Source organism: Pipra filicauda, unplaced genomic scaffold, assembly GCF_003945595.2.
Source record: "Pipra filicauda isolate LSUMZ 115617 unplaced genomic scaffold, ASM394559v2 scaffold48_size3843733_pilon, whole genome shotgun sequence".
Classification (NCBI taxonomy): Eukaryota; Metazoa; Chordata; class Aves; order Passeriformes; family Pipridae; genus Pipra; species Pipra filicauda.
In genome coordinates this window covers 3,577,163-3,605,099 of record NW_024104631.1, presented here as the reverse complement: position 1 = coordinate 3,605,099, position 27,937 = coordinate 3,577,163, and the positions used below count along the sequence as shown (strand labels likewise).

At 41.0% G+C, this 27,937-nt stretch overlaps 1 protein-coding gene across 1 annotated transcript; it reads right to left on the bottom strand.

Annotated features, from left to right (window-relative positions):
• Nucleotides 1–486: 486 nt before the first annotated feature.
• On the bottom strand, nucleotides 487–25,939 carry LY86 (lymphocyte antigen 86). The gene is made up of 5 exons (XM_027715770.2): nucleotides 25,696–25,939; nucleotides 12,078–12,164; nucleotides 10,823–10,951; nucleotides 3,676–3,728; nucleotides 487–1,229 (listed from the first exon to the last, which is right to left on the bottom strand). The coding sequence occupies exons 1-5, from the start codon at nucleotides 25,814–25,816 to the stop codon at nucleotides 1,134–1,136; spliced, it is 486 nt and encodes a 161-aa protein (XP_027571571.1). The 5' UTR covers nucleotides 25,817–25,939; the 3' UTR covers nucleotides 487–1,133.
• Between the last annotated feature and the right edge of the window lie 1,998 nt (nucleotides 25,940–27,937).

The following is a 27,937-nucleotide window of genomic DNA, read 5'->3' as shown; positions in this document are numbered from 1 at the left end:
TACCATCCTTCGTAAACTTGTGCTCAGCTCCAGGACCCTCCCGTGCCTCTGATTCCTGCCCATACCTTTCCAAATCAGAACTCAACGCTACTCCCAAACCGTCCCCTAGAGGGAAGGGTCCCAAACAGGTCTCTGTACTCTCCTACTCAAAATCCTAATCCCATGTGCTGCCTTATGCCTACCTAGGTTATCTAGCTACCTATCAGCTATGCCAGGTGAAAGGCTCTTGGAATGAGATGATTTGGGGATGTGCTGCACCTGGAATGTAATATGTGTTACTTCTCCTGGGGCTTTATGCTCAAAGCAAGGAACAGTTTGTCCTCTGTGAATATAACACATGTGTAAACATGACTGATACTTTAAAATGTGCTCATTTAACTTGTTCCCCTCAATCTTCCCTCCCCCTTCGCCTTCACCACCTCCCATCTCCCCCCCCCTTAAGCTTTTGAGAGACCCTAGAATCATGATGAAAAATGAGAAAAAATGTTCTTTCATTATGAATTTATTGAGAAGCAAGAAGAGCAAATAGCTTAGGTACAGAATGATTCACATGTCCCTTAAAAGACATTAAAGAACAAAAAATTCCAGGTAGACTCCAGAAGGTTAGAGTGATATGAATCCAGTGACAGGACATGGATCACTGGAAAAAGGGCATGTTCATCCTATCTGGTTTTGTTCTGTGATTATAACAAAATCTGTACTAGTGGAATCTCCAGATTGTCCCCAGAGAAGACTTAAGATGTTGAATGCTGTAACTGCATAATATATTATATATAAAGTCTTTAGCCTGTGTTAGAAATTGATACCTCCATAACTTACTGTAAAAAATTGTTTAGGCTCTCACCTGTTCTGCCTCGTGCTATTTTCATCCTAAGATGAAAATGTTGGTATTGGATACTTTCTACTTACAGCTGTATATATTAGAAGAAAAAAGTAGGCTACAGTGTGCTTTTAGAGATAAAAGGTACCACTAGAGGATCTAGTAAATTCTTGAAAATAGTGAATTATAAAGAGGAACACCATCAGAATCACCACGTGGGGATTATTTTCTTCAGAATCATCGTAGCATGCAAGCAGCCTACTTGGCTTGAATACTTTTGGTAGTCTGTAGCTTTCATGTAATTGGTTTGTTGCTAATAATAGTCTAAATAATTTTTCACGGTAAAATCGGCACAAGCGACAGTGACATGATCTTCATTAGTCAGCTTTGCTGAAACAGTGTAATCTCCCTGTGTGAGACAAAAGCAAAGCAAGAGATTAACCCATCAGTAGTACATAGCTGGTTCTGTTTCTATTTCCGAGTCCTCTTCCCAGAAATAGAATAACCCTTTTCCCATCAAGTTCCTCCAAAACCTTTCCGGTCCAAATGTTTCAGAGGTGGTAAAGAACTTGCCCATATTTTCTGCCAAAATACTCTCATCAGGGATATCAATGCTGACAAGCATAAGTTCAAAATTGAAACAGTGCAAGGGGAACAAAATGTTTTGTTGCATAAAAAATCCCTTCAAATCTGTGCAACTTTTCATGTTTCTTATGAGCAAGCACAATATAGCCTGCGCTGTTTAGTAACTGGAAAGCAAAGAGGTGCTCATTTGTCTGGCACTTCACTTCCTTGGATCTTGTTGTTTGGTGTTATTAATATGAATTTCTATAAGAGAGCACCTTGGAGGGATGTGTGTGTATAGATGACTCAATATATGATGAATTCCTATATAATAAAACAAGGGGTAGTTTAATTTCAAATTGTGTATTTAAAATTATGAATTCAGGCTTTTGGTAGAATTTGTATCATTACAGTGCAAAAAACCCCCGAACCTTAAAGAAGCCATGACTGTCTTGTTTTGGTCAAAACTGCTCTCTCCAGACACTTGGAGAAGGAGAAGCACTGGTTATGGGGGATGACAAGCTTATTTAGCAGATTTGAAGGAAGAGGTGAACTAGATTTCATTCACTCTATATTGCTGGCACTGCAGTAATTATTTCTGGTTTTTTTTTTCCTGGAGGGTGGAGGGGAGAAAAACCTGGGGTCAGAGAGCTTGGCAGCAGGGACCTCCTGGCTGTGTACCACAGAAAGCTTTTGCCCTGCTCAGAACCCTTCTGGTTGTGGAGTAGAAAGAGGCATGGCTAGAATGAGTCAGGTTTCCTGACATTTGCCTTTTACAATGGGATTCCTAAGGCAATATCTGGCCTGGGTCCCCACAGAGAGGTTCAGGTTAAGTGTAACATCCAAATTTAGAGAGAGGCCCAATGGCAACATGCTCATGAGAATACAGACTTGTTGTAATTGCTGTGTGGACTGTGCAAACGTCCCTCAGGCTGCTCAGATGAGGCTGTTCTTTGTAATGATCAGGAGATAATTGCTCTATGGGATAACTCTTTTTTGCCAGCATGGAAGGAAGGTATTATTTGTCTGATTGATTAATTAACATAAAAGGCTTCCTATTCCCTTTCTCACAATCACATTAACTCTCTAAAAGCTTATAGTTGAATTCATGGAAGTTCATAATAGCTAATTTCCATTATTTATTAGTAATTAGATTTTTTTTTCTCCTCCAGAATAAATTTTTGTTTGTGGTGAAAAATTGTTATTAAAAGAGGATTGTGAACAGTCTTGGAATTTCTGGCTCCAAATTCAGCTAATTTGCCCAGAACTGGAGTTTTACTGGTCTGTGTGCGTGTTTCTTGGGCTTTCTCTTGGTTTAAAGATTTATTCCTCAGTTCGTCTAGAGATTTTACTATGTAAGTGTCCTCAGTGTGTTAGTAAAGCTGCTCCTGGAGCAGGATGCTGATTGATGTGAGCTCAAGCACTCCTGTACAAGAGATCGAAAGTTATTGCTCAACACAGAATCTCTAGGTGTAGGCTTTAGGGAAGCAGGCTGGTAGGGGTGGGATAACAGCCTGCATAAGGGGGCCCAGCTACCTGTGTGAAAGCCTTGGGAAAATGCAGGTTGTGGTTGCTGCTATCACCAAGGGAAGATTGAGACATATTAAATGGTAGCTATTATGGAGGCTCTATTCTCCCAGAAACCAGCTATCCTTGTTATCACCTCTGCAGGTCTTGGCAAGCCCGGTTCTTTGGGACTCATGTCTTTGTTCTGTATCCCTGTTCTGACCCTGTTCTGATCCTGTCTTCTTTTCCTGCACCTGGACCAATCCAGTGATGAGCAGGCCTGAGACCTCATGTTTGGGCCTATGAGATAGGTTTTGTGTCTGCTGCTGAAGATCTGAGAGCTCATGCTGTACCTCTCAGTAAATCTAAGGAGTATTTCACTGGCCACCTGAGCTGTATGCTTTCGTAGTGGTAACTATGATCCTTTCTCCACTACATTCTCAACCGTATGCCTCGATAATCTAGATTGTGCCGCCTTCTCTTCAGTCTTGCTATTTTGAGAGTAAGAGAGGGAGAGCCTCCTAAATATCTATATGGCTGCATGACTTCAGTGTTGGTACAGGAGATCTTCTATACTAAGAAAATCTGTCTCTAGATAACGGTGCCTCTCCTATGCTTTATAAGCAAAGCCACCTAATTTCATATTGGAAAGAATTAGTCATGTAAAACACTATCAGACCCAGTGTGCTAGCCAGGGGAGCCTGGAATGTGCTGATATGATTGCTGGTAGTCCTCTGACCACACCTCATCTGAAAAGCTTGGGAGCACATCTGTGACCAACTTACCTGTGGGATTTCTTTGATTCCCAGCGTGACTGGTCCCTCATAGTGGAGGTGTTCTGAAAAGCAGCAATGGTGTTGGGTGGTTAGACATGCAGCACATGAAGGAAACAAGCAGCTGATCATAGATATTTTCTTTTTGAATTTCAAAGTGCTCCAGTGACAAGTGTTATGGAACTGCAAAATGCTGTATACACAGTCTTGCAACAGCCCTCCTGAGAGAAATATCAGCACGTATACTGCCTTGTGCAGAAAGGAAGGCAGAGCCTGGACTCAAGGACCTGCAGCCCCTGCCTGAATGGAGGAGAGGGACATGGCTTTGCAAACTAGATGGGTGTTCCTATGGCAGCATGCATCCTTCAAATGGGGAAATGAAAGGGGAGGGGGACTGCTGGACTCAGGTCCTTTAGCGTGAACTATTAAACACCTGCAGGTGCAATAGCTGAACTGTACTGTTTTGGTAACTTTTTTAAAAAACAGTCTGAGCTGAGTGTTTGAGGATGACTTCTGACTGCTTGCTAAACATGACCTTAAAGTAATAAGAACATGTCTATCTCACTGCTGAGGGAGCGTTCACCAAGAAGTTACATGAGGTATTAAAGTCATCACAAGTTGTGCTGGTGACTGGAATAGAACCCAGGAGTTCCACCTTCCAGTCCTCATCTCCCTAATCGTGTGAGGCATGCTTGCTCTTTGCTGTTGAAGAAAGGGCAACTTTGGCATTAATGGAGAGAATTAGCAAGCTATTTTGCAGTTCCTCCTACTTCTTCATAGCTTACTGGGCCAAACTGTGCAGACTTGACTGAAAATAAAACTTGTAGATGTTTCGGTGTTTCAGAATTTCTTGCACAACTTGCCCCACACAAGTCGTGGAAAAGTCTTAAGAACTGTTTAAGGATTCTCTTTTGTAGGTGTCATGAAATATTCTTTACTTTGACAGTGACAGAGGAGTAAGTGTTTCATCATGTTTATATGAGTATGCGCTGGCATCTTGATGCTTGTCATTTCTAGAGAGTTGTTTTAGTCTAGTCTCACTGTTGGTTTATACTGCTTCTTCTGAAAGGTTGGACAAAAGGTTCATAATGTCTTTATGTTGTATGGTCCATCTCACCATGCCTGGGCTTGGAAAACATTCCACAGGAGGTCTTCCCACACATGTTATGAAATGTTAGTCTTGTAACCAAATTTTATGAAAGAATCATGACTATAAGATAAGCTAGGAAAAGGAGAAACCTCAGATATTACCAATGTTCTGCACCTTTGCATTAATGAGAAGTTTGCTTAATGTAATGCCCTGATGATCCTGGGAGGTGGAAAAGATGCAAAACAACTCAGTGTTTCCCTGAAAAACCTAGTACCAAAACAGGGAATAGAATAAGTATGTTTTGGCTGATCAATCTCAAAATGATCAACTATGCTACAGCACTTGTACTGTACTCATTCCTCTCTGCATCCCTGGCCAATTCACTGGACACCAAGAAGTCTTTTCCTTTTCCTTTTCCTTTTCCTTTTCCTTTTCCTTTTCCTTTTCCTTTTCCTTTTCCTTTTCCTTTTCCTTTTCCTTTTCCTTTTCCTTTTCCAAGAGCAGTCAGAATCACTGCTTGCTTCTGTACACGAAGCAAGAGCCCAGGAGTCTGACACATCTTCATTGCAGAGAGCAGTGACTCAAGAATTTTAAAAATACAGTACAACCCACTTCTCAGTTCACAACTTTAATAGAGTCTAAATGGGAATTAAAGGCACTGCAGACTGCATGACTTAGGTGATGAGTGACTCTCTTGGGACTTAAGCTGTATGTGTGTCAATGTGTGCTAAGGCATATTGTGAGCTGCCCCCTCAGGGTGATGTGGACCATGCAAGCTCATGCTTTGTGTGTCCTTTCTTTCAGTAGAGAGCTTTGTATGACTACCTGTCTTTCAGACAACTCTGAGCCTAGCAAATCTTGGATAGCAGCAGAGGAGAATGGAGAGGAAACTGAGCTGTGAACAATCACCCTTCCCCAAAGTCCTTCTCCCTAGAGACATGGAAATTCCCTTTGGATCACATGGCTCATTAGGATCTCACCTAGGCTCCCAGGAAGCCATCCAGAATGTAAAAATACAGATGTAGCATTCAAGCTCTGCAAAGCCTGTATTTTAAAATGAAGTAGGAGTCATCGGGCCATAAATTTGCTTCTGAAATGATGGCAATGCTAATCTCTCATCTAGTGTAGGTAGAAGCTATTTTTCCACACACACTTCACTGTGATAAAGTAGCCAGATGAATGCAGTATTGGGGCTTTGCCTCAACCCACTCTGTGGTTGCTCTGATGTGTTGTAGGTATGCCTTTGCTCGTAATCAAAGAAGTCTCTCTTATGGGCTGTATTATGTTTTAGGGAGCCTTCAGTTACGGAGATAGGTTCTGTGTGTCCAGTTTGAGGTCCATGTTTACTGCTTTATGATTCAGTAATAGCCTTATTTAGCTCTTTCTAACCAGGAGTCTTGCAGTGGTTCACAGTTACTAGTCATACAGAGCTACTGGAGAGAGCCCAGTGAAGGGCCACTGATATGATTAAGGGACTGGAACATCTCTCCAATGAGGAGAGTCTGAGGGAGCTGGGACTGTTCAGCCTAGAGAACAGAAAGATTAAGGGAGAGCACATCAAGTTGTACAAATACCTGAAGTAGGGTTGTAAAGAGAATGGAACCAGACTCTTTCCAGTGGTGCCTAATGGCAGGGCAAGAGGCAGTAGGCACAAACTGAAACACAGGAGGTTTCTCCTTAACATCAGGAAAGACCTGTTTCACTGTGAGGGTGACTGAGCATTGGCAGAGATTACCCAGAGAGCATGTGGACCCTCCATTCTTGGATATATTTAAAAACTCTGCCTGGACAGGGTCCTGGGCAACTGGCTGTAGATGGCCTTGCTTGAAGTAGGTGGGAACTGGACTAAATTACTTTCAGATGTCCTTTCCAACCTCAACCACTCTGTGTTTCTATAACCAGTCCTCTAGGAAACTCCTGTGACCTTCCTTACTTCAATGGGGAGGGGGAAACTATGCTGCTTTGAAAGTATGTCATTATAGGAAAGCAAGGGCAGCTTTCTCTTTCAGCTAGTTGAGACCTGCCAGAAAATACTGTGGATTCATAGATCTGCTGAATTTTGTCATTCATATTCATTTTGGACCATGGTAACCTCCTCAGAACCTATACTGGCTGAATAAGGTTTGTTTGCAAATTTTGAAAAGCCTGTTCTATGTTCCAGTTGCATGAGAATTTCTACTATAATTTCAGAAATGTAAACATCCCCCAAGGCCTTAAGGAGTGTAGTTATCACAGCATCCTTTATACGCATTTTTCTCCATATATTCATACGTTTTTACATTCCTCCATTGAAAGAGGATGAACATATCTACTGCAGTAACTGTCACAAACACTGAGCAGCTCATTGAAAGAGTTCTGTGGTCTTTTTAGAGAAAGCCCAAATGTAGTTGCAAAAAATGTACAAACATTGGGAAGAGCATAAATCATGAGTGCATTTCTCCACTTAAAAAATCTCCTGTTTCTTTATCGGTCTGCTAGTAAGTTACGTTATATGTCAAGCATGCTGTCAACAGTGATGTGTTTTCAGCCCTTTTTCTTAAAGTCTTATCTGAAGGTGATTTCTGTAGAGCACCCTAGAAAATATTTCTAATTTACCACTGATCCAAGGTGATGCTATTGTATTTTTTGTAGCAGCTCTTCACTGTTGTTTTTACCAAAAGTAACTTAGTCCCTTTCTTTGCCACTAGTCAGGCCTTTAGTAGCTTCCAGTCTGAAGCAGAGCTTTCAAATGTGTAAGAGCTTCCTGAGGATTGCTTCAAGTTACTAGTTATCATTTATCATGAAGACGCCTCTCCTTCCTGAAAAAAGTCCTATAATGAAATTCTCACTCCTCTTTCTCAAATCTCCCTTACACTGAAAATCTGTATACATTCTCACACTCTTGTGCTATATAAAGACCCTGTACATCTGCACCCACCTCTTCCTTTTTCTATGTTCTAAATATTTTTAGAACTTCAATGCTCCATGTTTGAGTTCTTCTAGGACACAATCTTGCACCCATGCAACTGACACACAGCTTCTGCAGGTTTTATGGATGTAGGAATGATCTGAATAACTGCCAGCTATAGATGTATAGTTGAGTGAGAAAAACATATATAAATATATAGCCAGGTGAGAAGCATTCACTTTCTTTACTGGGGAGGAAAAAGTGAGATGAAGAAGCTAAACAAGATGTCACTGTGCATCAGCACAAAGACCTAGCTTTGTGGTGTAGCTGCTTTCTCAGAAACAGGTACCTAAACTCTCAACATAATAGCCGGTTTTGTAATTCATGTTGTGTTTTCTACTTTCATTCACAAATACTGTTTTAGAAACTTGCCCACCATAACACCTACAATAATGTAAAGAATGGAGATCTGAAGCAAGGTGGAGGTTTCTCTATGGTTTGGGAGTGTGCACAAGGAATTGCGCGAGTGCTCTGATGCTGCCTTTGTCAGCTGGGCCTGAAAGAAAACTTGCAGAGGATGCAGCTATCTTTTTGTCAGGAAACTTTCTTTAAGCATGCAAGTTGTGGTTGGCACATTGCTAAGTATTACTCTGGTAGGTCTTTTACTCTGATTTTAGTGATTTTATTGGGAAATCTGTTGAATTTTATGTAACTGTTTTCTTTGAAGGAAATGGGGAATAACCATCACTTTCTACTAAAAAAGAGGAAGACCTGAGTTCATGCTGTGCTGCAAAGAATTTAGCAGTCTTGTTGCTATTGTACTTAAATGGACAATGGCCAGTTTCCCTGCAACCTTTGAGCTAACAACTTTGCAACAGGCATATAGCTCAAACAAAAAGATCTTAGAATCCTATTTAGAAGTCCTAGAGAGCAGTGCCAGACATGACCTTTGCTTAACAAAAATAGTAAATACTGTATGATTATGACAAACATGAAACCTCCAGCTATATTAAGTCTTTCCAGCACAGAGAGTACTTCCAGTCATGGCAAAAAACTGTAGGATTATAGGAGAGCAAATAACAATAAAAATAAACAACAAAAAAAAAAGAAAACAACCTCAAACACCCAAGACTTTACTACATCCAGCTCTTATAAGTCTATTTTTCTTTTAAGTTCTGCTCTGCTCTTCCACACCAGTGAGTGGATCAATGAAGCCTCTAGGAGGATGATGTTCCGTCTAATCTTGGGAGAGGGAGAAACAGCCAATTTTTGGCCTCCTTGTGAAAGACAAGCAAATTCTATGTGAAACTATATTTAAACTCAGGTCAGGTCTGGCCAGATGTTGAAAACATTGTCTGTACAACAGGGAAAAAGAGGCTCTCCATGAAAAGCTTCAGCTGAAAGGGCTGTATGCTCCCCTGTAGGCTGCATACTTGACCATCCACATGTTTTCCTTTCTGCATAGGTATTAGGTCAGATTTACAGCTGTGCTAATATGGTAAATTATGCCTGAATTGTCCTAAACTGGTCTTCAGCTCAATTCTGTGTCCTAAAACGTATTTTGGAATCAACTGTCAACTAATTAAGAAATACCACATTTTCAGTTTGAACCTCAGTCTGAGAAAGTTCACTTCTTTCCCACTGTGACTTAATTACTAAATAATAATAGCTACTGAAAGAGAGGGTGTGTATTAAAAAGTTTGTGGCAGAGGTTCTTGCACAAAGGCAGGAATGTTTCTAAATGAAGATACATAGTATTATTTAAACAACCAACTATGGGTTTATATCATAATGTACTTCAATTAGTAGAAACAATTGCCTGTCAGTTCAAGATTAAGGGACTTGGAAACACCGGGAGGTTTTGGCTTTGTGGCTTAATGTGTGAATAGCAGTTTGTGCTCAGCTCAGGGCTGATTCTACTTCTCCTTAATGTATTCTCCAAGGGATGTTTAGTACTTCTTCAGAATAAGGTAGTTTTTCAGTGGGTCTGTGGGTGGGTTTTTTCCTCTTATAATTCAATACAAAATTGAAGAAACGTCTGAATTTAATTTTTTTGTCTATCTGGCTTACAGGATTTACATAATTGGTTGCTCATGCAGCATTTCTCTATTATTCTTTATGATAGTTCTGTGCTGTGTGAAATGTCTTAGTCATTTTCCAGGAACTGTCTTAGCAGTAGTGCTGTGCATGGTCTTTAAACTCATAACCCTTGCACATGAGTTATTGTAGCATTATCAGGATGAAGATGTAAGTGGATGAAAGGAAAGCAGAGCTTCTGTAACTAACTGGTGCTCTAACAACTCAAAATTCCCTGTGACTCTATCTGTTTATTTCAAAATCAGCCTAAAGAGATGATCATGACGTAAGAGGGATTTAAGAATAACTGTTTAAGATATGTGGATAATAAAGTCCAGAAGCATGACCATAGCTCTTCCAAACATAGTGTGGCTAACTTGGCACTACCTACGCTGCGTTGTGGCGGAAGGGACCCTGAGGTGCCCAGGCTCACCTGGGACCAAAGATGCTTGCTTTCTTGGGGCAGCTAATACCACTGTAAACCAACCAGTGCAAGTCTTCACCAGTTGGCAGTTCAACTGGCAGGAACTGAATTCATGTGACTGCTACATAGGCACATGTTGAGCAGAAACAAGGTGCAAACCATAGATGGAATAAAATAGTATCTTGGTTCAAATGTCCTTACTCAAGCATAATTTCTATTAAAGTGAGCTGAAAATATCCTTTGAGGACAGGAAGTGTTACTTGCTTAATAGTGAAGAACATGTTCAGAATGGTTGTTTGTTTGCTCAGCCATTTCTTTTACAGAACTAGCCTTTATTTTTGTCATAGTTCTTGCTCACATGACAACCACATGCCCATAAATAGGGATTATGAACCTCTCTGCTATTAGATGGGGTCATATAACCACAGTTATTTTTTATGGACTTGAAATCCCATGTGTGTGCAATATTCTGTGATTAAAAGAAAAGCAAAAAAACAGGTTAGGGGGAAAAGCATGCTCTTAAATTAAAACGTCTCTGTCCTACTGTGTTTCTGTCATCCATTAACATGCTGTTGAAGTAAACAGAACATTACGATGTATTGGTGCGTTCAACAGCACAGCGGGTGCATCCTGCTTGGAGTATTCAGCAGCCATCAAACACTTAGAGTGCTACCTAAATTACCTCCTTTCTTCATTCCACAGAAAATAAGCTTAGAATGACCCGGCGCGCAAAGGGTCTCTGAGTAGGTTAAGACCGTCTTCCCATTTATGATCAGGTGAAGCTTGACATATAGTTCCTTGATGTTGTGTCCTACACACAAAGCAGAAAGAGAGCTCAAAGAAAGTGCAAGGGTAAACAGGTTTATTACTTTATTTTAAAAAAGATTACATTTTTTCCCCCTGCTGTTTGAGCTATTAAATTTTTCCTCCTCACTGAGAACTCCTAATACATAGAAATCCATGCTTAAGCAACAGGTCTCTAAGCCCTTCAAGGTATATGACAAAGAACATAATAGCACATTATCTTTATTGTTAAATAAACTACACCCATGACCATTCTCTGACTCTGAGGTCAACTAGCATATCTAGTCGTCCTTACAACAATCTTACATCCTTACATCTAAACTTTATTTTCTGCTGTCCTTAGCAGAGGGATCATATCCAATGGGCCCCTGGGAGCAACCTGTGACCTGTAACCTCTGCCTGGGAAAACAGTAGCTGGTCCAAGCCAAACTTGTGCCAGGGACCAGCAGAGCAGCTAGGCAGTGCTAGGAGGTTGCCTGCTTGTGCCTGGCTTGCTAACACAGACAGAGCCAGTGAAGCTACTGGATTTAGAGGGAGGTCCTCTACTCTGACTTGTGTTGCTGATCAGTCAGGTGCTGAAGGGTATAATTTCAGCTACTGCTGGTGGTAAACTGACGGCATGACTTTTGCCTCAGGCTAGCACTTCCCCAGCATGTTTCTCTGTATGCTCAGGAGGGGCAGAGGGCTGTCCCCACCTTGCTCTGTGGGAGTCCCTTCAGCCTCCTACCTGCAAGGGTCACAGCCTTGGCAATTTGGTGAACACTGCTGGTGCTGACAGAAGAGTGTGGGTGCTGTAGCTGTCTCGTTCAACAAGACTTTCCCTAGAAGTCTTAGCTATGAAGACAAGCTCTAGAGCAGCAACTCCCCACCTTGGCTATCCATGTGTATAAATGAAGGGTAGGAGAGGAATAGGAGCTGGGGGATGATATAACCTTCTTAGGGTGACGTACATAGTCTGAGGCTGAGCTGATAACAGAACTGACATTTCTGTAGCCCTGCATAGGTTTTAAAATTTCTAAGAAATGAAGTCCATTCATATTTTGTGGGAGGTTTTCACCCTGGCTTACTTCTTAATACCAGCACTCACACATGAATTACCTGTTTATGGTGTGAGAAAACAGCAATTCACTTACGTAGGGCCATTGAAGCTCTGATGTTAAAGGTGTGGGTTGCAACGTCAGAACACTTGTCAATGCTGAAAACAAAATCTTGCTGGGGATCTGTTTGAAGACAAAAAGCAGTGGGTAAAAAGTTCTGTCTTTAATGAAATGTAATGACTTTTTAGAAGAAAGCAATAGAATATAAAAGTGTTATAAAAAACAAATTACATATTCCTTAAAAATCCTGCAAGAAGTGCTCAAAGCTCCCATACCCTGTGTTCAATAGCTACTTAGCTACTTCTGTCCTTCCTGCCTCTTCAATCTGAAGCACACTCAGGTGAGACTAAAACCTATTATGTAGGAAAATGAGCCAAGTTCAAAGAAAGCAAGTTCCTCTCAGTAGTGGGTAGTAAATGTTTATTGAACAATGAATTTTTAGTACAGCTGCTCTTCCCAGATACTGTACACTGCCATTCCTTCCTCAGTACTGATGGGCAATTGGTTATGAAGATGTTTTTTAGTTGATTTTTATCACAAGAGGGCTTGGTGAGGCTAATTAGGAAACTGAATACTGAAGTGGAATGGAAGGTCCAAAATTGAAAATAAAATTGTGTAACTGATATACTGCAGTACTTTATGCTGGGTCAACCATCCCATGATACTGCTAACCCAGGAAATATTCTACATTTCTCCTTTTCTGGGAGACTTTAGCAGAGCTGGGGTCAAAGCTAGCCCTTTGACTGATGATTGTCATGAACATGGTTCTTGCCAGTTCCTACAGTGTTCCTTCCTCTGCATCGAGCTCTAAAACTCTTGTATAAACATAATTGTTTTCCCACCAGTTCCACCTTCTTCTTTGCTAGCCTCCAGGAGACTTCATGCTATGCCTGAAGGCTTGTCGTTGTGTCAGTCTCTGGTGACAGGCAGCAGCAAAAACTGAGAGCTCAGCTGCCACAACCAACAGAACGTGCAAGCGTTTTCCAAAACTGTGGCTGGAGGTGGAAGATTTGGCCACTTTGGAAACATATCTTGAGCCTCAAGGCTTGCTTTAGGCATAGTTTTGTCCCTCAACATGGCTTTCCAGCCAGCCTGTGCATCCAACTTCCTTCTCTGTGGAAAAAAGAGAAGCAACTGTGGCATGTGCAGAAGCAGCCATAGGTTCCTTGGTTTACATAGAGCTGGTAGTGACAAATATAGACTTGGGAACTGAGTTCTGTTTTATAAGTTATTGTTGCTTGGGCTAGTCTTCTTGCTGAATTGAAAATAACATGTTGGGAGAATTCCTTTGATGCTGTGGTGAAACTTGAGTCACGAGTGTCCTCTATGAGGCTGAGCTAGCATCCCCATAGCCTAGCCCTGTTTTGCAGCAGTGCCCCACAGCTGTAGCAGCTGGCAGCCAGCAAGTCTGCGTGACTGAAACCTGATTGCTTAGAGGGGATCATGAAATGAATGAAAGTGTTGGGAGGACCTGGGGACCCCTAACTAAGCCAGGTTCTGCGAGCCCTCAGATCGTCAGTGTGGTATGAAAGGAGTACTCAAGCCCTAAGTTCTGGTAAATTAAAATAACAGTTTAAAAGAGACAGATAAAAGGCACTTGTATTTTGAACAGTTTTTTGTGTCTCCACACATGGATTTTGTCCTCCACACCACTAAAGCAGTCTCTGCAGTTGCATAATCTGCTCTGGACAAATAGTTAGTGCCTGGAGTTGTTTATCAGTCAGACCAGAGTCAGAGGGTTGTCTTTTCTCCCTTTCCACATTCCTGTCTATTCTCACTTTGTTTTTTCAGTTTCAGAAGCTGTCGGAATTGGTTAGGAGAACAGTTTCCTACTCCAGCCAGAAAGCATGTCAAACTTCTCTTTTCTCTGGGACCGTTACTCCTGCTTCCCCTCTGGTTTCTACCATCTCTCAGGGTTTGGTTTCCGCTTTCCTCTGGAGTTTTGCAAGAGCCCCTTTCGTTTATGTTTTGTGTGTAGTGCGATGAAAAGGTTCAGGAAGCAGCTGCTTAGATTCAGAGCAACTTGAGCATTGAGGTCTACAAATAGTGCTGGTAATCAAATTACTAAAATTGTTAGTTCCATAATTTCCAGAAGGAGTTATGGTCAAACATGGCACTGCAACATATACGATGCTCTTCTCTTTTCAAAGTGAATAGGCTGTGCTTTAATTAACAAATTACATCATGGCGTTAGAGCTAGAAATTGATTTTTATTTCAAAATTTCTCATCAGTAACTTGGTAGAAAGGGGATGTTCATGAAACCAAGCTTCTCTGAAAGCAGGGACTTCTTACAATGGCCATGACCTCAGGGTTATTTTAGTTTGGATGTCTTGTGTCTGTTTTATTTCTATGGGTTTAGCTCCTTTAACCGATGGCATATTTCGTGGTGCATTGTAGCCATGGATGTCTTTTACTGCACTGCTAGTCTTGCAGCATAGGGCCCTGATATCAGAGAAGTATTGTCTGGTCCCCAGAGAGGAAGAGAGTGTGGAAGCACTCATATGAGAAATTCCGGAAAAATTTGTGAATTGGAGAACTTGGATTTTGTGTTGTTATTCTGTTGCTGAGAAATGTCAAATTTTCCACTGTCAAAAGAAACCCAACTAGTTTTCTGACCATCTCCCTGTGGAAATTCATGCTAAGACTTTGCAATCCAGCATCTTAGATGCTGTGGTGTACTGAGGTGGGAGCCTCCTGCTGAAATCAATTGAAAGAATGGCTGTGCTGCTAAAGCTGTGGTGCCAGGGAGTCTGTGTTCTAAAACATGTAGGCAGAAAAGTTGCTGCTAAAAAGGAAATTAATGAAAATAGTGGGGTTTTGCTGTTTGACCAGTGAAGATGTCTGTAAATTCACCTGTGTGTTATGCACTAAGGGAGTGTGCCATACCCCTCTTTCTTTAAATGGTGAAGAGTCCCTCCTGTGGCAAAGGCAACTCGAAGCAATTGCCATTTTTGTGTTTCATCTCAGATGCACAACTGTGAGTCACTGTGTGTCTCTTATGGAGGTTTAATACTTATTCTTCTGTGTTTGCCTCAATCTGAAGTGAGCTGGTTAGACTGAAAAAAATACATGTTATGTCTTTCACATGTGCAGAGCAATAACATTTACTGTTAAATCTCTAAAATACGTGGGGCTGCCCTTCAGCCTTCCCCTTCCCTGCAACATTTCATGGTGCACAGTACTGTATGTTCCCAGACTTCCCTCCACCCACTCCCTTCAATCTGCTCCCTCTTCCATAATTAAAGCTAGAAACTCTTCAACTGGTTGCAGAGTTTTGCTTTTCCAGTTCAGCTTTGATATATTACCAACACTTAAAACATTGTTGGAAATTTTGCAAACACATCGAGGTTTATCAGTGAAAATCCACTTATTGATGGGAAAAAGGGCATTCTTTGTGTATTTAGTGTGAAAGACTCACGCTGCAACATATCTACAGCTAGTAGGAAGGTGCCTGGGAGCAGCATTTGAACTCAAGTTTCTGTCTACATGATTCTAAATCTTTCAGGCAACTTCTCCGAGAAAGAAACAAGTCTCTGACTTTTGTAAACAATCAATGCACTCTAAGATCTCTTAGATGTGTTATTTGAACCTGATGCTGTGGCTGATGATGAGCATCAGCACTGTATCTAGCACTGAATGTACAGCTCTTGCTGAAGACTGGCTTCTATAGTACAATCCTGCTTTGTGAGAGATAAATTTGGGATGTACGTGGCATCTTGCTACTGATCATCCCTTATATGTCAGTATTAGTGATGCATCCCACCTCCCATTTCACCCTACCTGGTGGTACCCTGATGGAGGTTTGTTGCTGTATTGACTTGGGATGTGGTTTTCTTTGCATACCACCTGCACTGGCAGCATAGTGCAAGATTTCAGCCTCTTTCGAGATACTCACAGTGATGGGTTTGCCTGGGTTTTTCTTAGAAGACTGAGCAGGTGTGTGTAGTACAGCCTAGAGGCCCAGATGAGTTCCTGAACTTTTCTTCATGGAGCTTTTTTCCCCTGCCTTTTTTCTTGGCAGAAGGTTCATAGGTAAATTATCTCAGACATATTTACAGTGGTGTAACCCCAGTGACGGGGACAACAGATGGGAACTCACTTTCATGCCCCAGTTACTGCAATTGTGGGGCCAGCAGCTCATGCCGCTGCTGAACATGGGTGTGCACAAAGCCACAGGGCCGTGAGCTGGAACTGCCCTTATAGCTTCCTGTGCTCTGGGAGGTGATCTCCAGAGCACGAGATGAAGCAGACAGCTGGGAATGATAATGAGCTAACCCACTGTGGCTATGTCCCTCCAAGCCTGAGCTCCTAGATGACTAACTGGGAATTACAGAAACTATGTGGCCAGATGGGAAGCACCTGTTACAGGAATTTTGCTAGGCTGGTGTACAACAGCCTTTCTCTTTTATTCTTCTCTCTCCTCCCCCCATTTTGTTAACTATCCTCTACTGGCTTCACTCTCATCTGAATCTGCTCTAAAATCACATTGTTTCCATATGAGCATGAAAATCAGTGGTATGACTGAATAGCAGCAGCAAGCAGATGAGCAGTGCTTGTGAGAGTCCACATCTGTAAACCCTGGAGTGGTGGAAAGACTCTTCAAATTGGTAAGCTTTGGGTATTTCAAAATAACACTTCTAGGAGCAGATAAGCCACAGAATTGAATGAAATGACATAGCTGCACTTGGCTAGGGTCAGATAAGGACAGACTGGTGCTAGAGGAGCTGGAAATTAGCACAAGGAAGAAACGTATTTAGCAATTACCCAACACTCCTCACCTTCAAAGCTGCTAATAAAATTAAATCATTAGTCTTTACAGCATTCAAGGTGATGAAAGGAGAGGGAAAGAATGAGGAACTGTTTGGGATTTCAGACTTTATGTATTTGTTCAATAATTTCTCTTTAATGCCTATTTAAATAAATTAACCTGAATGCTCAAGGTTATATTTGACACTGGAATCTACTTATAAGGCACTGAGAAAGAAGCATCAGGTGAATTAGCAGCTTTCAGATTATGCATCTAGATTTCCCTGAGCACGTTCAATTTAAAGAACTTCCTTTTGGGCTTGCCTTCACTGCATGTCACTGCCACTTTCAGGTGTGTCTGGGAGGGGCAGAATGACCCTCTGTTCAGAGGAAAGCAGAATAAATTGTGAGACCCATACTGGCTGTGTCTGCCTTATTATGAGAATGCTTCATCCCGAGACACTTGCCTTAGCTATGACCAGCTTCAGGCTTTTGCCTTGTTCAAACAGGCTCTTTGGCCTCCTTTGCAGAAGTCACTGTATGCTTTATCACCTGAATTTTTCTGGCTTGCTTAGGCAACACAGAGGAAAAGGAATATGGAAGATGAGAGTTTGCGTGTCCTAAATGTCCCAGGGTTACAAACTGTGTGAGTTCCCCTTCGCAAACACTGATATCAACTTGTGGTCTGCTTAAACCCAAAGCTCTTGGAGATGACTAATGGAGTGAATAATTTTGCTTCCTTTCTGATAAAACTTACATGACTGTAGAGAAAAGCCTAAAGATTTGGTTTCAGTATAATCTATAAGCTGAAAAAGCCCAGAGAACTAGCAAAAGAAACTTAAAATTTGGCTTAAAAAATAAGTGTTTATGCAAGCTAGGTAATTTCCACTCCTCTCTCAAGAATACTGAACACTGATAATGCAAAGATCAATTATGTACTTCTTGGCTAGATTAAGGCACAGGCACTACTGGCTGGTACTTATGGCCTTAGTTTTGTAGCCAGGTGATTCCAGTGTCTTAGAAAATTAGTTTAAATAAAGGACAAAGACTTTGTCTCTTGCTGTTTCAAATAAAACTTTTTGCTGAGTATATGACATCCAACTATGCAAATATTCAGAAACAGTAACTCAGAAGGCTTCTCCAAATGTCAGGTGGGGAAGAGATTTGCTGGTACCAGGCTGATATGATGAGTTAGAGAGAAGCCCCTGTAATGACAGCAGGTATGAGGGGCTCTCTGCAGCTGGAGGGCTGTGTTTGGGGATGAGGGTGTCCCTATCACGCATAAAGCAGCACATGCCCCTAGACTCCCTGTCTTTTCCTGCCTGAACCAGCTTTCTTTGAGAGCAGGCTTGTAAGAGCTGTTTGCTGAGGCTCAAGGGAAGGTCCAGTGTCTGAAGGTTCTTGGAGTCTTTCCTTGCTTTTGCCAGAGGTGTTATTTGGAAAGGGGGATTTCTGTGCTTTGTGTGGTATAACAAAGCTTTAACCAAGCCTGTTTAAGAGGACAAAACTGAAAGATACTGGCTTTGAGAGATAGCACATACATATCTGTATTTGATAATCCTGATTTGTCCTAGTTAGCTTGAGAGAGAAAGGCAGACAGGGCAGGCTTCAGCTACAGCAGTGTAACAAGAAAATACTGCATTAATTTGGGCCCAGCAGGGAATGTATTAGAGAGAGAAAGTCTTTGTTCTTCTGTTGGTAAGAAAACACCATGCACTGCACGAATAAGATGGTACAGTAACTGCCTGTATTCTTAATCAGATGTCTCTTCTCTCCTCACATTTTTTTTTTAATAATTTTTTTATATTGCCCTACTTGAGATGAAGATCTCTGGACATCAGTGCTTGCCAGTATGACTGGGGATTTGCAACAGACTTTCAGGCTTGTGTCAGAAATAGAACCAAACGTTACTAGAAACTGTCCTGCTGTTAGACACATGCCATGCTCTGGGATAGCAGGGTATACTGCTGATTATACAGAACAGTAATCAGCAGCATATAAATGGGCTAAATGTTCCCATTTTCCCAGGATGGGTTGAAATCCGCCACAGGAGCATGGCAGTAAGATGTACCTGAAATGGCATGCTCCCTCTGCTGAGGAAACTAGCTGGGTGCCCACCTGCCTGATCACTGCTGAATCATTTGACAAGAGCCATCCATCTTCAGGTGAAGAGGAAACTGAAGCATTGAATTAATTTGTGGTAGTTTTCAAGATCCTAGCTTTTGGCAACTGGAAGTTCTCATGAGTCTAAAAGCAGCACCCGTAACAGATCAAAGGTTTTGGATTTGGCACGTGATGAATCTGTATGGGGCATTTGGACATCTTGTCCCCAATGGCCACTGTTTCTCCCTAGATTTAGGTTGCCATAGGCCCACTAAATTTGGTACCGTGACGCCAACACACAATAATGCTGAAGCAGTTTTTTGCATTTTTGAGGTATGTTAATTTTATTTAGATTATTTTGGATATTTTTGCTGATGAATGTTTAATTGCTGTAAGAACCTGATCTCCTGACTTTATTTTCTTTGGTAAACTGCAAGCATAGTAGGGAACAGAGGTATCTTGAGGCTTTGATGGCAGCTCTAAGTGAGATGATGTGGCAGTGTCAAGAAAGCGCAGCAATGCCTCAGAGGCTTACAGAGAAAGATTTACACTGGAACACACATCATCAGCTGTGGTTTGTTCTTGCTCCTGACTTTATGCAGTGAATGTGCCTCTTGGCAATTTTTGCTTTGTGTAATATAGGAGCTTATCTCAAATTCTTATCAAACTGTTAAAATAGCTGTGACTAACCTGTTTAGTATGTTAGAGTGCTCCCTCCATAAAGACTCAAATTCAGTATCCAAAAGGAAATGACAGTGCTGCCTTGCCCAATCTACTTCTAGACTGTAATGCAGTATACGACTTTTTAGGTATGTCTCTCCTATTTTTTTCCAAAGGGAAGAACACATTTTCTTATGGCTTGCCTTGTGAGCTGTTACCCCTCCTGCTTATGACTACTTTAGTGATTCAGTGGCTACAACAACCAAAGAAATATCAAAAGTCAATAGATGAAAAACATGCCAATCAGTTTAGATTTATCAGCTGGAGATAAGCAGGAGAGGGTGTCACACATAAACAATCCTCTTTTGCAGTCTGTGGTACAGGACCTTAATTGATTTGGTGAAGAATTTGGCACTGTGAGAGAACCACTGAGAACTAAATTAGATGAGAAAATTTAAAGCCTGGTGGGAAAGGTTCAGCTGAGGTTAATTCTCCCCACTACTAGTCTCACTGAAAGCATTAATATTAATTTTACCAAATGGTTTAAAGTCTAGATGCTGAATCTAATGTTTTTGCCTGAGTACCTTGGAGATGTGAAATTGTCTCCTGCTCCTTTATGCCATTTACATTTTAAAACTTACTAAGTACTTTCCTCTCTCTGAAGGATGGGGTAAAATAATATTCAGAACCACCTCAAGAGTTCACATAGGAAAGAAAGTTTAAATCCTCTCTACTGAAGTGGAGAATGAAATAGATGAGGCAGTTTTAATTCATGGAGGGACCAAAATCTTAAAAGAAAATTTGCATGTGCACTCATAACTATGCTACCTTGATTCTGCTGATAGCTTCAGCTTGTTAGGATCTGGTGCCAGAAATATGCATGTCAACATCTGGTCTTCCCCTTGGAATAAGTAAGTTATACCAGATGAGTACAGCAGCAAAGCTATGACATTAAGATGGTTTGGACAGAGTAAACAAACCAAAAAATTGTTTTCAAGTGAAATTCTTAAGTTCTTTGATTGTTTGCCCATTAGCAATCTATGCAACAAAAGATCAGAGGGGAGTTGGTGTCGTGTGGCTTTAAATAATTTAGAAGCAGAAGCAATTGCTGGAGACTGTTTGAGGGAAATAAATAAATAAGTCCAAGAGAAGCATCTGGCTCATTCTGTCTGCCAAAACCCCAAAGAATAATGGAAAAAGAACCCCTTTTACCAAGTGTCTAGAAGAATCTTGGCCCTGAGGAGACATGAGGTGAGAATTTTTTTGCAGACTTTTCTTTGCCATCTAAAGCTATCAGATTATTTATAACCTTTAACTAAAGGACATAAATGTGTGGTCAGGGAGGAAAAAAGACAAGTTAAAGTGGCTGACACAGAGAACAGAAAGTGATGTGCTGTAAATTTAGTGCTGCAATGATGACAATTTAGCAGTATTGTTTACAAGTTGGTAATGCTGATTTAGCAGGGATAGGTGTTACTGGTCTATTTTTCAAAAAAGGAAAAAACGCATTTTAAGAAAAATAGTATATTTGATATCTCAGTATGTAGGAGAAAGGATACGATGGGCTGAGTGTGTGACCAGGACCCTGAAACTATTTAGCATGGACAGACAAATCATCAGGAAATTGTGAGCTAATTAGTCTGTGCCTCCACTTTTTTGTTTTAAGCACTGAAAAGTTCCCTCAAAACAGAGTTTAACATAAGAGAATCTATACTGCACTATCTGACCAGAGCATGTTCTACACCAGAAGAACCCTGTTGACTTCAAGGGGCAATTTCACCAAGATCCAAATCCAAGCTCACAAATTTAAAGAAAAGCCATACAAATGAGAGCTTCTCTAATTGCAAATGCAATCCAGTGCATGTGTATACTGAAGTGGGCAGTGCTGCTGTCTCCTACTGTTCCACCACAGGGCAGGAAAAGAGTTTGTAGAAATAATGCTGCTTGAACTGTGACACAGAACTATGCAGACATGGAGCTCGTTGGACATAAGTTCAGTCGGACTTTCCTCTCTTTCAGAAGAGGCATTGTCACCAAAAACAATTCTCTGGATGTCCAGAGTCTTCATCTAGCAGAAGACATTATTAAAGCAAATGGTTAACCATATCTGTAAATACATTTTATTATTTTTAATCTGTAGATACACAAATATAAAACTTGTAAAGGGTGCAGCCAATTTCATATTTAGGTTCTGGAGGTTGAAATGAATACTGATTGATTGCTCCTGCTCCTGAAACTTCAGCTAGTGGCTATTAACCTCGCTTCAGATGAAAAAACAAAAGCAAGAAAAATCACAATGGGAAAATGTGTTTTTCTATGATATTTAAAATCCCATGTGGTCTAAACAGTGTTTTATAGAGCCTTGGGAATATTTCTGAAGATGTCATCTTCAAATATTAGTACTTTGACCTGAAGATCTCCCTGAAATTCCCTCTTATTTACTGCCTTGCACAGGGGTGCAAGGAGTCCTCAATGGTCCATGGTGTCCAGACCCTGTCTAGGAACCTTCTACTTTATCAGTTTCCTTTGCTCCGCTGTCAAGAAATCTACAGTTTCAGGCAGTGGGCAACTCTGAAATCTTCTGGGTCTTAATCTAAACATAGAACTTTAATAATCATGGAGCGTAGTGATCTGGGTTTGCTGGTTGAAACAAAACCTGACATTCTGAAACATTAATTTAGTGATGTAGGCCCAACTAACATTTCAAGAAAGAGCTGTAAAAATAGTTGGAAAATGGTTTTCTTGTGTCTGCAGGAGGAATCACCTGCTCTCCTCTATAAAGGGGATCCCATTTGAACACTATGTAGCGAGAGCGTTTTCATGGCTAATTAAGACAATTTGGCTTACATGAGTGATCTAGAAGCAGGTGCTTGTAGATGTGTTGAGGAGTTATGTTTTCTAGTCTCTGACTGCATTACACTTTGCACTTCCAAGTGGATGCCTGTTACTCAAATAGCACTGGAATCTGCTTGGGGCACTCGTTACCATTGCCTACCTGCCCCTCCCTTCCCAGACAATTGCCTTTTAAAATGTAGTTGGCAATATCAAAGGCATTATAAAGGTAAAAATCACTTTGAAATTAAAAGGGATAGGAATTGGCCATTTGTGTAGCAGGTTCTTTTCACGTCTGTGCATAGACTTGCCAATTAAGGTTCTCTTTTCTCAGTCAGAGATGTTAACCTGTGCTGCTTTTATCTCGGGATCTCTGCCCAGGTTTCTAAAGTGATTTGTGGTCATTTGAGATCTTCCTTCATTTTTGTCACTTGTTCCTGGGAGGAAGAGTGGCCCTGATAGGAAAAGTCTTGCTATTTATAGACTGTCTTGGTGTTATGTCTCCTGCGGTTATACAAAGGAGGCAGCACACTGTCTATTTACTTTACTTTTAGACCACCCATGTCTCAGCCTGACTTTCTCACCATGGACTTGCTGCTGAGAATTTTTATCTGATTTCTTTTAGATTACTCTTTTACAACTGCATTATATTTATCACTAGAATCTTGTCTAGCCCTTTATTTTGATGCATGTCTTGGGGTCCTGGTTATAGAACATTTAGTCTGACGTGGCTTAGTGGGAATGGGGATCCTTCGTATAGGATCCCGAGCATAGACTGAGGCTGCGGACTTGATACATGCCTGTATCTCATGTTTTATAGGGGCAGATGCAGCTAGAACAATTGCTTGTGGCAGGCCATTGGGATTTGCTTCTGGCTACGGGAGATTGCTACACTTTCTCTATTTTCAGTTATCCACCTAAATTTCTCTGCTGCCTTAATCACAGTTACAATAGGTCATATTTTTGGCTTTAGTCAGATTTTTACTGCACTATAGGAGAGGATCTGATAAACTGCAAGGCAAAAATGAGCACTTGGCTCCTTTTTAAATGCTCAGACTGAACTCTATTAATTTGTTGATAGAGGGCATTCAGCTGCAGAAATACAGTTGTGAAGTACTTCTCTCAACTTCCTTGCATTTCACTTGATTCAACCCTAATTCACTGATAACATCCTAGAGTCTATAGTAACAACAATAGAGGTGAAATCCTGACCCTCTTGATGGCAACAGAGAATACTTTACCCAAGATTTCATACTGGTTACCTCACTGTGGCTCCTGTATCCCAAAAATGGGTCATCTGCTGACACCTTCAATGGAGTAAGAAATATCAAGGGGATTTCTCAGATTGGAGGACATATGGGGCAGTATTCTCCTGAAATAGCTGAAGAGTATGGGCACTTGCGTAGAATTGATTCTGTGTTTGCTGATATTATAAATTTGTCATGAGAAGGTTTGTTGGGAAAGGGACTTGTCAAACCTAGGTACTAACAAGTCTGTTTCCTCCTGGGTGAGAACAATTGGCAGGACACAGAGGAAAAATGACGCTATGTTCTGCCCATCTAGTTACAGTTTACAGTGAAATGAAGTAGGGACGAAGCTTCCCCGCTGCTGAAAGGGTGATCAGCACCTTTGGCACCATCATGAGCTTGCCAGAGAGCTCAGTAAGAACAGTGTCTTCTCTGAAGGGGATGTAGACTAGTATATTTGGATTTATCTTCCCCACCTGTAGATTTTTGGGCTCAACCCAAAACATCTTATATTTTTCTCCTTTATGCAAACTACCAGACTGTGAACTGGGTCAGCAGAGATGCAAATGGTGCATCCTGGTCTGGTTCTACAGGTGTGGTAGCCTCTGAAGAAGGCGGGGCAGAACATTGTGATGGCAGTTGTGAGTTGCAACAACTTGAATCTTGACAGAGCTGTAAGGGAGCAAGGAATCTGACTTCAAGCAAAGAATCTGATTTAATTCTTGCATTGCTTCTATGTCGGTGTAATCTCTTCATCTCCCATAGCTGTGACCAGGAGAACAGAAAATCACTCTCAGTGGCAGGACCTGACCTTCATGATCTCTGGCTCGTGCTTCTCAAGCTGTGAATTCCCCCTGAATGAATGTACCTCTTATCCTTCTGTTCACAAACCCAAATAAGTGACAGAAACAAATGACTCTAAACAAATGCATATTGTTAGCTAGGCCAGTGGTGTGCATCGTAAGAGGCAATCCTTAAATGGCACATGCCAGCAGACAAATTCATCATCATTTGAATTGACTCAAACTGAGCCTGTGCCTCATTGTCAAAGCATCTCATGCTAACTGAGACCTGTTGAGTGAACAGAATTCATTTATGCAATAAATTCTTACTGAAATAAAGGTAATGCCAAAGCTTGTATTCAATATTTAATTAAATATTTTCTTAATGCATTATACCCATTTATAGTATGTGAAGCTTGACTTTAGTCTCCTGGGAGCAGGCCAATAAAGAATAGCATTACAAATATTTATTTACTTCTCTTGTCCCTCACCGGCTTTATTCTAATGGGTGTGCAAAAATGCATGAAAGCTACAGGGGAGAAAAAGCCCCCGGGAAAACCCTTTGTATTAGGATGAATTGGAAAAACAAACTCTAGGGTGCTCATTTGCCATGAATCGCTTTTCACATCACGTGCAGAAAATGAATGAGGCGTCTGTGAATCTAATTCCCTTTGTCCCAGTTGTAAAGCAGATCAGCACAATAGGAGAGGCACAAGGCCAGCAAAGAAAGAGGGGGAAAGCAGGCACCATTCAGTGAATTCATTTTCAGTCAATTTCAGTGTCACTTGCTCCTTTTCTTCTCTATAGATTTAAAGAGCAAACAAACCCCTATGATCCCTGGGAAATGCCTCTGGTAGGGGCTGCTGCTGAGGTCTTGCGAAGCACGATGGCAGTGGCAGAGAACATGAATCCTTCCCATTGTCACACTGGCCCCTTGTCACTCCAAGTGGGAGGACAGAAAGCACATCACCACAGCCTCATCTCATATTAGGAAAACAGCAGATCATTGAAGAGCCTATTTTGTCTCAGCTGTTTATTGTTCTGAATTAAATTACATTATTCCTCTTTATTATCTTCTATCTAAATACGGTTAGATTTGTGTGTATGTGTGAACCAAAACTAGCTATACTTGAAAGACTAAAAATATTCTAGATGAGAAACCCAGTACTGGCTTGGGAATATAACCCTTCTATTCGTTGCCTGGCTTATAAGTGTCTCTCACTGCACAAGAACAACTTTGTTGAGCAGCTAAAAAGAAAATGGAAATGGTAAAAAAATCTCACCACAGCTTTTGTAATATATTTCCAAGTTGTCCTCTTTGCAGACTGTGTGCGTAGGCCATTCTCTGCTGGCATTGATGTAAAGCAGGACCAAGATGAGAACAAGAACATTTGATGTCTTCATGGTGGTGGTGGTAGTTTGCAGGATCACTTCTCTGTCTCTTGGTAACACTTTGGAGGGAGGTGTTCCTTTCTCCAAGGGACACAGGAGTTACAGCGTTCGTGCCCGCAGAAGGGTTAAGTGAGCCAGTGCAGGCTTAGCTCACCACAATGTAGTATAAACAAGAGGCTAATCAGAATTGGAGTGTGCTATTTCCGTGTGCTTAGACTTCTGCTTTCTGTTCTTTGTGTTAAACTAATGACAAATGAGCTAATCACACCTACTCACTGCACGGCGTAGCCCTGCCTCAGTGCCTGCTGGAACAATGCAGTGAACTGTTTATTTCGTCTCTTGCTGCCAGTTTCCCTTGAAGTCAAAGCATTTGGGGCAAGACTTGAGACAGGTTTATTTCGCAGCCCTTCTGGCTGCAAAACATTGCGATCCAAATTGCCCATCTTATTCACACCAAGTCAATGTGGAAGATGGACAGTTTGGTTTCTATGTTTTTTCTGGTAACAAATCTGCCTGCTGTAGGGAAGGAAGGTGTGTCTGACAAAGTTGATACCAAATAAGCAAATCTTGGAACTTTCAGGAATGAATCCTTTCTGCTTGACTATGCTAAACACTGCATTTGCATTCTTTTTTTTTCTTCAGTATTTCCTAGGTTATTTAACAATAGTACATATAAGTCCTATAGTACTATATACATATATATAGTACATGCACATAATAGTACTTGTAAGTATACCCTAGGTAAACCTAGACTTAATTTTTTTCTTTCTATCTTTCTGGTTATTTAACTGCCCACTAATGCAACTGTGCATTTGTGATTTGCACTAACTCTTTTAAAGCTGTGCTTTATGCAGAAATTAGTGGCTTTTGCAGATGGCAGGGAATGATCAGTAAGAAAAGGAGGGAGAGTTTCTTCATCTCCACTAAAATTCTCTGATTCAGTTTAAGATCCAGGGTTGGAGTAGAATTTCAAACTGCAGTTGCCAAAAAGGACTTTCCTGGACAGAGCATCAACTGGAAAAGTGCTACAAGCTAAATTCAGCCCTAAAGAAAATGTCTGCAAGTCTTCTCTGAGCTGGACACAAGGAGCAATTGGCTCTGTAGCATGACAGAGTTGGATAAAAGATCACTTTGGCCATCTCAGTCTTTCTTGCTCTGAAGGCTGCAAGTGTCATTTTCTCTGCCATTGTGTAAAGTTGAAGAGGGGAAAACCTGTGTGCTTTAGCAAACAGGAGAGCTCCTAACAAGTTAATTATTAAATAATGGTAAACAGTAGAGACCTTCTTCAGGCAAAACCCTGGCTTGAACAAGGGTAATAAAAACAATCCCACAGATTAAAGAGGGAGCCAAGATTTCAACCACGATGTATTAAATTTAAAATTCCATTCAGTGCAATCCAAGAGACCTTGCTTTAAAGAATGAGGCTCAGGCCTACCTCATATTTTTGGACACTCTTGTAATGGTAAATTATATGTCCAGGACCAGAGTAAGAATCCAGGCAACTGTCTTTAGGCATGGAACATGTATGAGTCATATAATGAGATTTGAGTTAGATCTGCCTGATTTGACTGGACTTCGGTTGTACCCGGCTGATAGTTGACAAAAGCAATTTAAAAGGGAATAGTAAGGAGAGAAAATGTCTAGGATTACTGTAACACATTTAAACTAGAATCACATAAAATAAAAGTCCCCACTAAGGTCTACAAAGACAGTGAAAAATTGGATATAGCAATTTATTACAAGATGCAAAGTACTTCAAATCAAGACCTTGAGCACATAACCTCCAGATTTTTTTTTAGGAATGACATCATCATGGTTCTTCACTTAAAATGTCAGCTTAATGCTCAGTGGCAATGAACAAAGCAAATGAAACAGTAAGGCATATACTTCAAAGAGACACCTACTGGAGATCATTCCATAAAGAAACCAAATCAGGATCAGGATCTGTCCTGAGATGAAAATCATTGGAAGCTGCAAAAATACGTGGGAGAAATACCATACATGCTTGTCATGCTTTTGGTCTTCTCTGTATGCCTTCTTGTCCATACTGCAGGGCACAGGTTACTGAGTTAGATGGAGCTTTGGTCTGGACTAGAATGGTTTACCTGGACAATGGACTTTTTCTCTACCTTC

Bases quoted from the DNA above. Each gene is read 5' to 3' on its own strand.
- LY86 (XM_027715770.2), bottom strand. From the start codon at position 25,816: ATGAAGACATCAAATGTTCTTGTTCTCATCTTGGTCCTGCTTTACATC. The intron at 12,165-25,695 runs GTGAGATTTTTT...GTCTTCAAACAG, and splicing joins AATATATTACAAAAGCTGTG to ATCCCCAGCAAGATTTTGTT. The intron at 10,952-12,077 runs GTAAGTGAATTG...CTTTGTGTGTAG, and splicing joins CAGAGCTTCAATGGCCCTAC to GACACAACATCAAGGAACTA.